Genomic DNA, 15,824 nt, shown 5'->3' with positions numbered 1-15,824 from the left:
GAGCAGGAGCAGGCTCCAAAAAGGAGAAAACGAGCGTGCAAGTGGGTTCAAACCCCCAACCTTCGTTAGGTAAATGAGACGCTTGACCACTGAACTAATAAGCGAATTGTGGTAAGCAGTGTCAATTGTATTATGTTATACTTAGGGATGTTCAAACCGAACCGGAAAATCGAATAAAAACGAAAAGTTAAACTTTTTAGGTTTAGTTTGATTTGATTTGGTATTGAATAAAAAAATTCGAACCAAACCAATAGATATAATATATAATTTTTATATATACTTTTAAGACTTTATATTCAATTTTCTTTAAAAATGTAAAAATATTTGGGATTCTCTCATGGGATGTAATATTTAATAGAACTATAAAGTAGTGCATTCACTATTATTTACTTTAAATAATGGGTTGTTGAAATGTGTCACTCATCTCTTTGTTCTTCCATATTCATGTGTCAAGATTTCTTATATCTTTTTCGAATTTGAAAAAGATAATGGATTATTTTCTTATCAAGTGTTATTGAAATGTGTCAATCATCTCTTTGTTTTTCCATATTCATGTGTCAAGATTTCTTATATCTTTTTCGAATTTGAAATGGTATTTCGATAATTTAAAATTAAATAGAACATATCATTATTTAGGTTTCATGTTGATTTTTATATTTAATTATTAAATTCGGTTAACCTTGAAAGCGTACAATATTAATGAAAATTATTGTTAGACGATTAAAAAAATAACTATCATGTGTTACTAAAAGATTCTCCCATTATAATATTTTAATAGATCATATGTTTGTCATTTTTTTCAACTTTTACTAAACATATATTCACTTATCAAAACTTTATCTATAACTTTAACAAAGTAAGATTGAAATAATATTCACATAATAAAAAAAATCCGAAAAATCTGATAAAACCGAATCAATCCAAACCGATATAGTTAGTTTGGTTTGGTTTTGATAAAATCGAACCAACCTGATCTATGTACACCCCTAATTATATGTCATTCACTTTCGCATATCATCTGTCACAATGGCATTTAGTAAAAATTTCGGACAAAGCGGTGACACGTGATACTGCTTCAGCCTTCCTGCATCCGCCCCTGCCTACACTGAAGTTAGTGTTTAAAAAAGCATGATCAAAGAAGAATATTTTTGACTCTCCAAATAATTATGCTGCCACATAAATAGGAGCATATTGAATAATTAACTTAAGATATTATCGGTTTACTTAATTATTAAGCTTAACCAATGAATTGTCGTTTTAAAGTATCACCACCTGATGCAAGTGAGCCAATCGAACTGCCCTAGTAGAGCTTAAGCTTGACCAAGTTGAACTTTAACCGAGTCAGAGTCAAATCAAATGAACGAGCCAAACCATTGGACAGGGTGTCAATGAAAGTCAATTTCGATGAGTGGTCAAATAAATCCAAATTATATCTTGTCAGTGGCTTAGTTGGATTTAGTTTGATATCGGTTTCTGATAATAATGTTAATTTTTCCCCCATTAGGTATTTTCAAAATGCAACTAATCAAACCTAACAGAGGTTTTAGTAAACAATATTTTGTTGGTAGTTGACTGCTCTCAAAGGAATTCCGATTGCACCTAATTTTTCTATGGGTAGTATTCAAGACTTGCATTGGAGCTGAAAAATCTTTAAGACAATAAACCTTTTCCGTTATTTCTTTGAGAGAAAAACATCCAAAACTATTAAATCACCTGTGAATCTATCAGCGCTTCGCGCGGTGATATAATATCATTAAAGTCATAATTTAGTTACATATGTATACCATCTAAATTTCTAAAAATATTAAACCCCAATACAATACAAAATTAAAATATACAAAAGTTTATAAAAAATTAAATATACAAAAGTTTATATGGTCGCATATCTCTAAGACCTCCAATTAGTGATGCCGGAGGTGGTACTCTTTGACCAACTTTATTGTTTGTATATTTTTCGATAAGCCTCGAAATAAATAATTTCTCAAGATTGCTTTTTCTTTCTCAAATATTTAAATCTCTTTTTTTAGATTTTAATGTGTAATATCTAACACAAAATATTCATAATCATATAATATACCTGTATGTATGTAATATGTATTTCTTATGCTTTTCAAAAAACATATCCAACCTCACAATATTGCTCGTTAACCTTGAGCAACTCATCGAATTAGAAGTCATCTTATCTGACTTCATACATCTTGCCACACAACTAATACCTAGTAGTATCATTAATTTGTTTCCAAATTCTCATAATCTTATTTTAACAATTACTGTTGGTGCTTTATGTTAACACATATATCGAGGCCTAAATTAATTTTCTTTTCAAGAATATAAATTATAAAATAGTCAAAAAAAATAGTAATTCCCAAAAGAAAAATGAGTACAAGTTCCGAAACATAGCCAATGCAAAAGCTTAACTCTACATATTCTTAATGAAAATGAGAATTGAAGAAGCAATATGAATGGCTAGAAGAAAAAGGAAGAAACTTCCAGGTAAAAAAGCCACTGCAACGGTAGGAATTCTTTATTCTTTATAAATATGGAGTATGATGAAAGATTGTAACGGTTTATAAATATGGAATATGAAAGGTTGAAACCATAACAACCATTCTATTTACATTTATAGATAATCAACTAGCAGTATTTTGCTACCCAAATTTTTTATATAACATTTACATCTATAAATAATCAGCTAAATTTTTAAAGAAATGTGAATTCTTTAGTTTTACTACATTTCACTAAATTAGGCATTTATAAAATTTGAGAAACCTATTGCACTGGTTAGAAAAAGCAGAGAAGTACATGCAATTACTCTTTTACGTTACTAAACAGGTACAACATCTTTTTTGCTTCTCCCTTCCCATGGAGAAATTCAAAAGGAATTACCGAATTACTTGCCACAACTGTAAAGTCAATTACTTGATGCTGCTCCAAATCTCCTTTGAAGATTAGACATTGACAAAATTTTCATCCAGGCAATCTGTAAATCATATCAATGTAATAATTTTCTTACAGTATAACAATCAAAAGTAAATCAAAAGAAAGAAAGACAAAAATAAAGTGTTGTTAAACTCTTAATCCTTTCAATAAACTTCAAGGATTATATGAAAAGAATTTGGGAGAAGTGAGAATCAAAAATCAGAATAGGAGAACAGTAAAGAAGTCAATTTATTGGTGCATAGTTATGACTCCATTTTAACAGGATGGCATATTTTTTTAATAAATAAAACAGTGACATACCTGGAATTCTTCTACCAATTTCTGGCTAACCACAGTCCCTTGTTCTCCATTTTTATTTTCACTCATGGGGAGGGCAGGAAAACAAAGAAAGGTCGAAGCTACTACTTCCAAATTCAAGTGCAATTGAGAAAATCAAACATGAATAAAAATGTTACACAAACTATAATTTCGGATGATATCAAGTAAAACAAATAAAGTTACAAAATAATATAGGATTAGGATTGGTTGTCTGGCGAGCAAAATTCTTTCTATTGGAACAGTCCTTGAGTATTGGAAATATTTTTGAGTTATTGGAAAAAAACTAATGCATAGAAATAAAATAGAAAGATTTAAAGGAAAGAAATAAATAGCAATAATGATGAGGTTTAAGTGAAGGAAAAAATGTAACGGAAAAAAAAAGTATAGAAACGTTTTAAGAAAAGAGATGAATAGTATATTAATGATGAAATAAATAAATAAGGAATACTTAATTGTTAGCAAATTTTAAATGCAAAAATAAGGAAAAATGTGTAAAATCTAAGAAAAAAGATAAATGTGATCCTTGGCCAAAGAAACATGCCACTATCATCTTTCATTTTTCCAGCTTTATTATATATATAAATTTATATTGTGTGATATTAATAGAGAAAAATTCTTCTGTTTTCGTAATATTTAGGCTGATGCTTTACACTGCACATACGAAGGTTCATATCTGATGAGAGGGTATTATATATAACTTGCAAACCCATACATTTGATATGCCATGGGCGGCTTTCCAGCCATACCCCATGACCCCTTGGACGTGCTCATGGCGTCCTGGAAAGCCTCCCAATGCCTAGCACCATGGACGGCCCCGTGGAGTTAATCACGCCAAGCGACAAGTGCGCATGTGCCTATGTCGCCCTATCGATAGCCCTCACCAGTGCCCAGCCGCAGGCAGATCCCAACAGCGCCACGCACGCAAAGTCTGATTCTAAGACAAGGTTGCCGCCAACGGACCTCCTTCTACCTTGTTGCAATCTAAGTCCTTTTTATTATAAATATAGAGTAATTTTACTTCCTGTATTTCCATTCTATCTCTCTAGCTTAGTTTTGTGAAGTCCTGTAACTTTGGTTTATTTTTTTAAATTATCATTAGGGGGTATCAAGTAGTCAAACAGTACTTTGATGCCGTGCGGGAGTTAGAAGAAGTAAAAAAGGTAGCAACTGCTGCCATATATCTTCAGGGTGATGCTAAACTCTGGTGGCGGGAGAAATACGAAGCCATCAGGTCCGGTGAAGATACTCTTGAGACATGGGGAGAATTGAAGACAGCCATACGCCTACAGTTCTTCCCGAAAATGTTGAGTACAATGTGCGGAGAAAGCTCCGGGAGCTCCGCCAGACCAAGTCAGTCCGGGATTACGTGCGGGAATTCTCCGTACTCATGCTGAACATACGGGATATGGGGGACAAAGACAAACTCTTCACATTCCTGGAAGGTTTGAAACTTTTTTCCAGTATGGCGCTACAAAGACCAAGGGTAGACACTTTACCCAAGGCGATCCAAGCAGCGGAATGCCTTGGGGACTACCAAATGGAAGCTCGAAAGGATAGGTCTCAAACGCCTATCCGAGGAGGATACAAAGGGGGCCAGCCTAACAATGCTGGACCTAACAGAAGTGGAGGAGAACGGAGTGCAACCAAATCTAAGATTCCTTCCTGAGTCAGCAATAGTATTGTGTCTCACAACAACAATCGGGGGAGAAAGCCCCCTTCAGGTTGTCATCATTGTGGCGGGCCGCATTGGAACAATGAATGCCCACAGGCACAAATGAACGCCCATAAAACTTTTGATGATGGGACGGATGATGACACAGACGATTATTGATACCTAATTTTTCCCTCATATTTTATAAAGTATCCCATATACTTTCAAAATATCATTTTGCACTATTACCCAATTTATAGGGATTATATAAGTATTTTTATAATTATTAAAGCTTTAAAATTGATTTTCTTGCATTTAAATTAATCCAATATTTATTTATTATACCTTCAAATTATTTCAGGGTGATTTAATCATCCGAATTCATTATTTGTACCCACATGCATTTTATAAATTTTATTCCATTTTTACCTAATTATATTTGCCTCTTTCTACTATTTTACAATATTTTACAATAATAGCCTATATTCTCATAATAATTATATTTTATTTATGTCAAAATAGCATCTTTATATTTTATAACCCTGAGTTATTATTTTTAAGTATTTTAACGTCTTAAGTAATAATTTTGTTTATTTAATACCTATTTTATAATTTATTTTTATAAATTTCATGCATTTTAAATTATAGCCCAATATGGGGCTAATTTTCGGACCAATAAGGTCCAAATGAGCAAGCCCATCCCAGTTGACCCATCAGCAACCCAAACCCAATGCCCCAGGTCAAACCAAACACCCCATACCCGACCCAGTGCCATGTCTAATCCCAGCTGTTGATCTTAGAGATCAACGACTCACAATCCACACCCCCTTTTATTTTATCAAAGCCCCTAACCCTAATCCTCATTTCCCCCAACCGGCCGCCTCTGCATTCTCTCGATTTCCCTCCTCTCTTCATAAAACCCTAGAAGCCGCCTCCCTTCTCCTCTCCAACTCCATCCTTAATATGGAAGATAGACCAACAGAAGATTCAGGCTGTCACAGATTGGTCGCCGCCTAAGGATATCCATTCCTTGAGGGCGTTCCTTGGCCTATGCAACTTTTATCAGCGGTTTGTGAAAAATTACTCTCTCATTGCAGTGTTGTTGACAAAACTCCTAAAGAAAGTAACGCCTTGGGATTGGAGTCCCGGGCGAGCGGAAACCTTCAATGCATTGAAAGCGGCTATGTCCAATAGCCCCGTCTTGGCCCTTCCTGATTTGGCCAAGCCATTCGAAGTACAAACGGATGCCTCCGACTATGATCTAGGCGGAGCCTTGCTACAAGAGGGGCATCCAATTGCGTATGAGAGTCGGAAGTTGAAGGATGCAGAACGATGCTACGCTACCCACAAAAAAGAATTATTTGTTGTTGTCCACTGCTTACGCCTTTGGAGGCACTATCTGCTGGGAACCCCGTTCGTGGTCAAGACAAACAACACGACTGTTATTCATTTCATGACCCAGCCAAAGCTGAATGGCCGACAGGCCAGGTGGCAGGAACTCCTAGCGTAATTTCACTTCAACCTGGAATACCGAAGTTGGAAGACCAACCAAGTTGCCGATGTGCTTAGTCGAATGGCTGACCTAGCATCGGTGTGGCTCCTCGCCACCCTAAGGGGGATAGAAATGGCCACCACTATAAAAGTTCAGCAAGACTCGCCAGTTCTACATGGAAGATAGGTTCCTGAAGGTGAAAGGGAACCGACTTTATGTTCCTAAAGGAGGGAATCTGCGAAGGACTCTTCTGATGGAATGCCATAATACTTTATGGGCCGGCCACCCAAGTGAAGAACGCACCATAGTGTTGTTGTGTCGTGCTTATTATTGGCCTCAAATAGCTGATGATGTTGGTATGTATGTGAAGACTTGCCTAGTATGCCAGAAAGACAAGTTGGACCGTTTGACACAAGCGAGACTTTTGGATCCATTGCCTGTTCCAAAGAGACCTTGGGAAAGCGTGTCACTGGATTTCATCACCGGATTGCCCAAGGTAGGAGATCTTACAACTATCTTGGTTGTGGTAGATCGGTTTTCTAAGCAGCCCCAAAATATATATATCAGCAGAAGATACAGCTCAATTGTTCTTCTCTCATGTTGTCAAATATTGGGGCATGCCTAAATACATCGTTAGTGATCGCGACTCTCGCTTCACTAGCAACTTTTGGACTAAGCTCTTTAAGCACCTCGGGTCCAAGTGGAGCCACAGTTCAAGTTTCCATCTGTAATCTGATGGCCAGAAGGAGCGGTTCAATGGAATGCTGGAGGAATACCTCCGCCATTTTGTTATCGAATCGTAGAAGAATTGGGCAAAGCTTCTGGATGCTGCTCAATTGTGTTTTAATTCACAAAAGAGCTCTAGTACAAACAGAAATAATTTTAAAATTGTTATCAGACAACAACCGCTACTCCCACACACGGTGAATGCCCCAAACATGTCGAAATATCCTTGAGTTGCTAGCTTCTCGAAGGAATGGAAAGTGAAATTTGGAGATAGTGCGGAACTATCTTATCAAAGCCCAAAAGAAGATAAAAAAGCATATTGATCCAAATCGTCGTTTTGTTGAATACCAAGTAGGAGACAAAATGATGGTGAAAATCTCAAGGCAATACTTATTTGCAGGGGTCCATGACCCTCGCCTATTGCAAAAAGTACATTGGACCTTTGTCCATTGAGAAGCGTATTGGGAAAGTTGCACACCAAGTGAATACCCCAGCTTGGTGGAAGATTCATCCAATCTTCCATGTCACCCTTCTGAAGCCTTTTCGAGAAGACATGAAGGATCCTTCACGGATCCAACTCACAATACCAAGTATTCGAGGCCCTAATTCAACCGAAAAAAGGTGTGCAAAAGCTATTCTCGATGATCGAGTGATTAATGCTTCAAGGAAATATCACCAAGAGTACTTGGTGAAATAGCAGGGTCGTGATACAGAGGAGAATACATGGGAGTAGGGAACAAACCTCAAAGCCTACAAAAAGCCTGATCGATGCTTATCTTGCTAGTAACGCACCGAGGACGTCGCCAACTTAGGTGGTGGAGAATGTCATAGGTGGCTTTCCAGCCATGCCCCATGACCTCTTAGACGCGCCCCATGGCGTCCTGGCAAGCTTCCCAACGCCTAGCGCCATGGACGGCCCAATGGTCTTGGCCGCGCCAAGTGACAAGCATGCCTGTGCCTATGTCGCCCCATCGATAGCCCTCGCCAGCGCCCAGCCGCAGGCAGATGCCAACAGCGCCGCGAGCGCAGACTCTGATGCTAAAGACAAGGTTGCCGCCAACGGACCTGCTTCTACCTTGTAGGAATCTAAATCTTTTTTATTGTAAATATAGAGTAGTTTTACTTCCTGTATTTCTATTATGTCTCTCTAGCTTAGTTATGTCAAGCCATGTAACTTTGATTTATTTTTTAAGCATTATTAGGAGAATCAAGTAGTCAAACTTTCAAGCAAGTAAATAATTCTTTGTATTGGTGTCTCTCCCCATCGACACCGCGTTGCCTTTCTGTAATAGCTTTCACTAATGCAATCAAGCTTTCTTTCATTCTCATTCTCTTTTCTGTTCTTTCAATTGCTCTTGACAGTGATTTTTCCATACGGCATTGACAACCTCGTCTAGCATACGGAGGGGACCTCAGTTGGCGGATAGTAACCGCACGGACATCGCTTTCTTAGCCTTACGTCGCCCTTCCAAGACATCTCAGGAAGGCGCCGCGTAACAAATATTTTGCTAGGTGATCCTACTTTAGGAACACCGCCAATGTTGACATTTTCCCCTTTGATTATTTGCTTCAAGGAAGTGGCGGATTTATAGGGTAGTTTATAGGGCACGTGAACCCATGGTCTTTACGTCAAATTAGTATTTTATGTATGTATTTTTAGAATTAGTCTAATATTATTTGTTGACACTCATGCTTCACAAAGTTGAATGATATTATACTTGGTTGAATACTAAATTATTTACTTAAAGGAATAGAAATCAATTCCCACTTAATACTTTTTTTCTCCTTTTTTTTAGTGGTGCATTCATATCTTAAAAATCCTAAATCTACCCTGCTTCAAGGACCTTTGGTAAATGGTGACAGAATCTTAAAGAAAATAGAGAGCAAGAGTGAACGAGTCTAAAAACATAATTAAAGAGATGAATGAAAAGTAAAGGAAAATCATTAAAGTGAACCCCTCGGTCATTTCCACAATTGTTCTAATTTGGTCCACAAACTATAGTCGAATGAAACCCACCCCCACCCACTCCATCTGTTGACGCTTGAGATATATTGGAGTTGGTCCATATTCAATATAGTCGTTACGGTCTTTTGGTCTTCTTTTTTTCATTTTTGTTGGAAAATCTAATAATTTCCGAATAGAAATATACTTGGAATTTATAGAGAAGATGAATTTCTTCTAAATAGTTCGAATCTAAATTGATTTTAAGCTGTACACCTAATTTTTTTAGAATTGTAGTTCAATCGGTCAGAGTACCGCCCTGTCAAGGCGGAAGCTACGGGTTCGAGCCCGTCAATCCCGACGGATTCAATAAATATATCAATTCATCTCTCAGTAGTAACAGTGGGCATCTTAAGAACACAATAGGTGTGAGTTCATTCTCAGTAGCCTCTTTGCCATCCCTATCCCCGATTCCCCTATTGTAAATTTGTAATGAAAAGAAATTATAGAAAATTTTTTAGCTTAACAAAACAAAGTTTGAGTAATAATTTAAACTTGCAATATTTGAGCTAGTCACAATTGACTCACTTCTTTTGCGACTATTTACATATCAGAAATTTCAGCACAATTTGTACACCATTTCAAGCATTAAATCATCCAATCAAAACAAAGATAATAAGTAAATAAATCACAAAATTCAAGAAGAGAAATACTTTAATTTTATCTTCATACACCACCAGTTACACATGAGAACATTCTGTGACTTGTGAACCTCACAAGTTGTTTATCCTTAGGAGTAGAAACACTGTTCAAGCCGCCGTCGTATTTGACGTGAAATGACTGAGTCCGCCGGTGCCGGTGCCCGTAGTTCTCTGTACCGCCACCATCAGCCGCCACGAGGTAACTTTCATTTGGATAAAAGTCTTCGATGTTATAGGTGTTAGCGCCAGAGGAGAGGGATTCGTATTTTCGAAGAGTTTTGTTCCTTTTGATGCTCTTGTACACCAATGGAATTAGACCTTCCATGCCGAAGCTGCTTCTGTTTCTTAATTTCTTTTTTCTTCGTTTGGTACTTGAGCTAATTTAGCAGAGAGAAGAAATGGATTGGAGAGTCTCGCATCTTTGGTTTCTTTAAATATATAAATATTGTCTTCTCTTTTTGGCATATTTTTCAACTGATATTGTTTGGCACGCGTAATGTTTGTTTGACTTACAAGAAAGAAAGATATATATATATATATATATATATATATATATATATATATATATATATATATATATCTAAAAACATTATACTATCAAGTTATTTGCAAGATATATAGCTATAGATAATATTGCTCATAACTAAGTAAGATTAAAAGCTTGAAAAATAAGGCAAAAGAAAAATTACACTTGTAGCAAGTTAAATAGTACTGAAAGAATTTATTACACTAAAAGTGCTATTTTATTGGAACAATGATGTTTGTAGGAAGAAAAAAAGGAATATCCTAGATATGTAGGTAGGAATGAAAAAGGGCTCAGATTTTAATTTAATATATTATTATTTATTCCGAAAAAATATCAGTAGTTTGTGTTAATGTATTCTGGACTCTTTCTTCTAAAGAAGATTAGTCAGTCAATAAAAGCACATTACTCGGGAGATTTTTGTCCTACTAGTTTCTGTCATGTGACAGCGAAACTCAAATAGCGAATAAATAAAATAGGTAACTGACTAGTCGAAGAATAGCATTTTACATGGCAAGTTTAACTTCGTAGTAATCTTTCTTTAATTAGAAACAGATAACTAAAGCTTAACTACCAGGAGTTATACTATTACATATTAGATTTATTTAACATTACTTGTTGATTTATTAATCTTCCTTGCATTTTATAAGGAGAAATAAAAAAAATATCTTTCTTCTATTGACGTGGTTCTGCATTGGTGCGTATTAGTTGCCCTATCAATTTGTCAACAGAAGTTTGTGAACTTTATTCTAAAAAGGGCTTTGTTTTACTCAGCAACAAAAACATTTGAGCTTAGCAGCCCTTGTTTACCAAATTTAAGAAGTGCCACCCTGAGTCTTACTTGATTGCAACAACCCAATTTCTTGCTCTCACAAGCTGTATTTTCTCCATTTCTGACACAAAATTTGATGTTTTATTACAATTCTTGCAATTTTTCTAGAAATTTCATATATCAATAATTTAAGTAAATTTGATGTCTGAATAAATATACAGTATTGGCTTTAGTAGAAGTTATAATGACTCGGTGTTGTTAGCCAATCTCATCCTTAGCTAACCATCCCCATACATAATCCACTAAATGGCACTTATTAATCAAATGCGCTGCTGTTGCTGATGATGTTAAATAACGATCGTGGCTCAGTTTTGGTATATTCTATTCGTACGATGGTGACACCAGAGGCGGATCTAGGATTTTTAGTATATGGGTGCACTGCTAAAGAAAAAGAAGGAAATAATATATTAAGTGGGAATTGATCCCTATTCCTCCTAGTAACTAACTCAACCTTCAACTAAGTGCACCACTCAACCTTCTTGGAGCATGAGTGCCAATAGTCAATATTATACCAATTTTAGAAAATATATACATAAAATATCTAATTTTACGGAGAGACCATGGGTTCACGTGCCCCATATTTATGCCTATAAATCCGCCCATGGGTGACACCGTAATACATTCCCAAAATTGTCTTAACGTCAGTAGTGTTATAAATAATATTAAGAGTAAATGTCTATATATTATGAAATTGCTTGGGAGCAAGTTAGCTAGTCATAAACTAGTCTAGTTACTTGGTCATTAAGATTGATTACTTGGTCACCAAGATTTGTTACTTGGTTGCAAAGCAACTTTCTTATAAATAGGAGACTTCTCTACTCATTTGTATAAAATCATCAAGAAAAGATCTAATATTATGTTTACCCTTAAAACGGATAACAATTAAATTTGTACGCGGGTTTAAGGATATGTGGATTGATTCAACACAAGTAATCAAAAATATTAGATAAACGAATTAAAGATGAAACAAACAATCAAACTAGTAGTGACGTTGAGTTCGGGCTTGGAATCAAGCTTAACAGTAGTTTTATCCTCGACCGGACCCTCGGTTCGAAGCCATATGTGTATGGAGAACTATGATTAAAATAAGAACCTATCAATGTCTAGAAAGCAGAGAAATAAGTTTATATTGCCTTGATATGCGTGTTACAATGTGTCTATTGAATAAGAAAATTATCCTTTATATAGCGGGGGAGTTTTACCTCTAGTACAATTCTAAAAAAGGTAAAAATTCTCCTTGTACATCAATCACTGATACGCTACCAGCATTGGGCGAGATCCGCACCGTGATATCCGGTTGAGTGCGGATATCACGACCTTCTGTTGGTCGTGTGCAACAATTTGTAATGCTTTCCGAGGTTTTGGAGCTTGTTCTGCGTTCGGGGGGCGTTGTCTTATCGGGCCCGGTGACGAGCACCCCGTTCCAGCCTCGAACCAAAGAGTTCTCAGATTCGGTCTCTATCTCATATATTCATACTTCATTTGATTCACCGAGAACTCAGGGTGTGTGGTGACCCCGAGTTCACACGTATACAGATAGTCCTCTCGTTTCTCAGAGAGTAGGTTTGCCGAAATGATGGGAAACGATAGATGAACCCCGGTTCCTTCCTTCGTACATTACAACCGAGACGATGAATAAGCCAAAACGTCCCATCAGTCATATCGTTCTGACTTCGGACACGTGTCAACCATCGGCTGGTTGCCTCTGAATGTGAAACCTCGCATAATGATTACATTTTCTCCTATAAAAGCTTCGACCTTTTGTACTTCTTCCACTTTTCGATCCTAGCTTTTATCTTCGAATCCTTTAGCTGCTATCAACTCTTTTAAATCTTCATCTCTTTACCTTTGATCTTCAAATCTTCATAATTGTTCTTAGGTTTCTACCCAGATCTTCATCCTACCTTCAAACCTTCATACCCTTTCCTTCAAACCTTCATATCTTTCCTTCAAATCTTCATATCTTCCCTTCAAATCTTCTTATTCTCCAGACCAAGACTTCCAAATCAGTTCCTCAGCAGGCTGCCTCTTTATTTTCCCACCAGGCCACAGGTACCGAGGCAGCCGTTCCCAAGGTGGTTGTTCTCGGGACGACTGCTCCCAAGGTGGTTGCTCCTGAAAAGGATGCTACCGAAGCGGCCCCAGATCCCCCCATGAAAAGCTTTATTCCTAGGGGTTGTTCAATCACAGAAGACTTTGATGGTAGGCTATAATCTCGTATTTTAGTTGCTTATTACACTCCAATTTACTGCACTTTAATTGAATTTGAGCTTTAATCGCTAGTGTTTTGCACTAATTGTATATTTTATGCCTTGTAGGAGTGATTCCGTGCTATGTAGATGTTATGGAATGAATGTGAGTAATTTGGAGCTTTGAAGTTTGAGTAAAAGCCTAAGGGAATAAGCTGGGATTGCGTTCGCGGGTCGAGAACCACGTCGGGATAGCTAAAAAGCAAGAAAAATCCGTACTCAGAGAAAGTCCCACAGCCACGGCACGTGGCGCGCCGCGGCTGCCCAATTTTCTAGAAGCCTGTCAGAATAAGCCCTCTGAAATTTCCCACAACATCCCCGCATGGCGTGTCGCCCCATGCGGCGCGCCTGTGCAACTTTTACAGAGTTATTATCCCAGTTCGCGCAGGAAAAATGTGTTTACGTCTGGGCCCGACCCTACTTAGTATAAATACATGTAAAAATGTTATATTATGGAATTTTGACACTTCTAAGACCTAAGGAGGCTAGAGAGAAGGTGGAAAAGCGAAAGCACAAGGGATTCATCATTCAGTCCTCACTCAAGACAAAAGTTTGGATCGTTTTATGTTTTTCTTTATATATGTGATGAATTACTCCATATCTATGGAGTAGTTTTCTTTAGGGATTGATGGATTTGGTGTATTGATATTTGTTTATGGATATTAACTCTAGTTTTCATGCATTAAATCATTTTGGGTGTCTAAATTGTTGCATCTATATTCACATGTTCATGTAATCTAGAGAGGCATACTTGTGATATCTTTACATTATCTTGTTTGTTGAATTCATTAATTCTTCTTAGTAATCGAAAGAGGCTAGTTGAATTATTGTTTAGACCTAGTTAGGAGGATAATCGAGAGAGGTTCTCCTAAAGACCAATCCACTACGAACTCTTGCATTTCTTCACCGAGCTTAAATTGGTTCATATAGTGAGGTTGAGACTTAATCGAGAGAGGAGTTTCTACTAAACATTTGAACTAATAATTGAGTGAATTCGAGAGACTCACTTGAACATTAGAAGTAAATTAACTAGAGTTAAATCCCAGACATTTATTTTGCACCTATCCAATCAACCCCTATTTTCTCCCATTGATATCTTTCTTGCTTACTTTTGTTGCGATTGTCATAGTCAATTAGCTCTAGATTCTTAGTTAATTTTAGTTTTTAATCACATAATTCTCAACTGTTGATCATCTTGGATAGCAACCAAGCTATAAACTATGAAAATATTGTTTAACTTCAATCCCTGTGGATACGATATTATATTATACTATATTCGACTAGCGAGCATATTTTAGTGTGTGTTTGAAATAGTTCGTAGTGCTAATTCAGAAATTTTTCTTTTTCTTTTATTTTATTTTTCCCTTTTTATGTTTGGTATTCTTTGACTATGCGCAGGCTATGGGTTAGATTGGTGCATGACTCGATCGTCTGGGGAGGAAGTGCTACGATTCGAACCGAAAATAGAAAAATAACTGCGACAACTGAGGAAGGAAAGAAATCTCCCCGAGAACATAGAGAAGGTTGGGCAATCCTCAACCAAAGAAATTATGGTGGGGGGATGATAATAATGTTTATTTGGCTGCGAGGGAGGCAACCCAGCAAAGAGAAAAATCTGCAAGGGATGCCGAGAAAACAGCTCTTCGGAATGCACAACTTGTCTATGAAGAGGAGAGGGATCAGAGAATTGTTCAGAATCAACCTTTGGATACTGGGAGACCACTTGGCGATTATGCTAGACCGGTCTACAACCAAGTCTTATCAAGTGTTAGACCACCGCCAGTGGCTACAAACAATTTTGAATTGAAGCAAGGGTTGCTCCAAACTCTTTAGAATTGTTGTGTCTTTAGAGAGAAGCCAAACGAAGATCCAAATACACATCTAATGGACTTCAAGGAGATTATGAACACCTTCCAATACAATTGTGTTTCACAAGATGCAGTTTACTTAAGGGCATTCCCCTTCACTCTCAAAGACGATGCAAAGCAGTGGCTTCGAAGCTTGCCCCAGGGATCAATTAGAACATGGGAGGAGATGACCAGAAAATTTCTTGATAAATATTTCTCTTTAGCTAAGACGGGCAAGTTTAGAAGAGAAATCCATAAATTCTGCCAGAAAGAGACTGAAACTGTGTTTGAAGCGTGGGAGAGGTTCAAGGAATTAGTTCTAAAGTGTCAACATAGCGGAATTGAACTCTGAATGCAACTACGGGATTTTTGGAATGGTTTGACACCGGCCTCACGTAGAACATTGAGTAATGCAGCTGGAGGCCCTTCGATGAAAAAGACACCAAAGGAGATAGTCACTATTCTCGATGAATTATCTAAAGATGCAAATCAGTGGCCCTCTGAAAGTGCTGAAAGAAGACGGGCGAATGGTGTTCACCAGTTGATGCTAACACATCCATGCAGGTACAACTTGATGCCATGGCGAAAGGGATAAGGAAGCTG

General features: G+C 37.1%; 1 protein-coding gene across 1 annotated transcript; it reads right to left on the bottom strand.

The window, feature by feature from the left end:
- Nucleotides 1–9,648: 9,648 nt before the first annotated feature.
- LOC117277607 (uncharacterized) lies at nt 9,649–10,197 on the bottom strand. Its single transcript, XM_033657010.2, has one exon. The coding sequence runs from the start codon at nt 10,093–10,095 to the stop codon at nt 9,796–9,798; it is 300 nt and encodes a 99-aa protein (XP_033512901.1). The 5' UTR covers nt 10,096–10,197; the 3' UTR covers nt 9,649–9,795.
- Between the last annotated feature and the right edge of the window lie 5,627 nt (nt 10,198–15,824).

The sequence above is a fragment of the Nicotiana tomentosiformis genome, chromosome 6 (assembly GCF_000390325.3).
Source record: "Nicotiana tomentosiformis chromosome 6, ASM39032v3, whole genome shotgun sequence".
NCBI lineage: Eukaryota > Viridiplantae > Streptophyta > Magnoliopsida > Solanales > Solanaceae > Nicotiana > Nicotiana tomentosiformis.
This window is presented reverse-complemented; position numbering and strand designations above follow the sequence as displayed.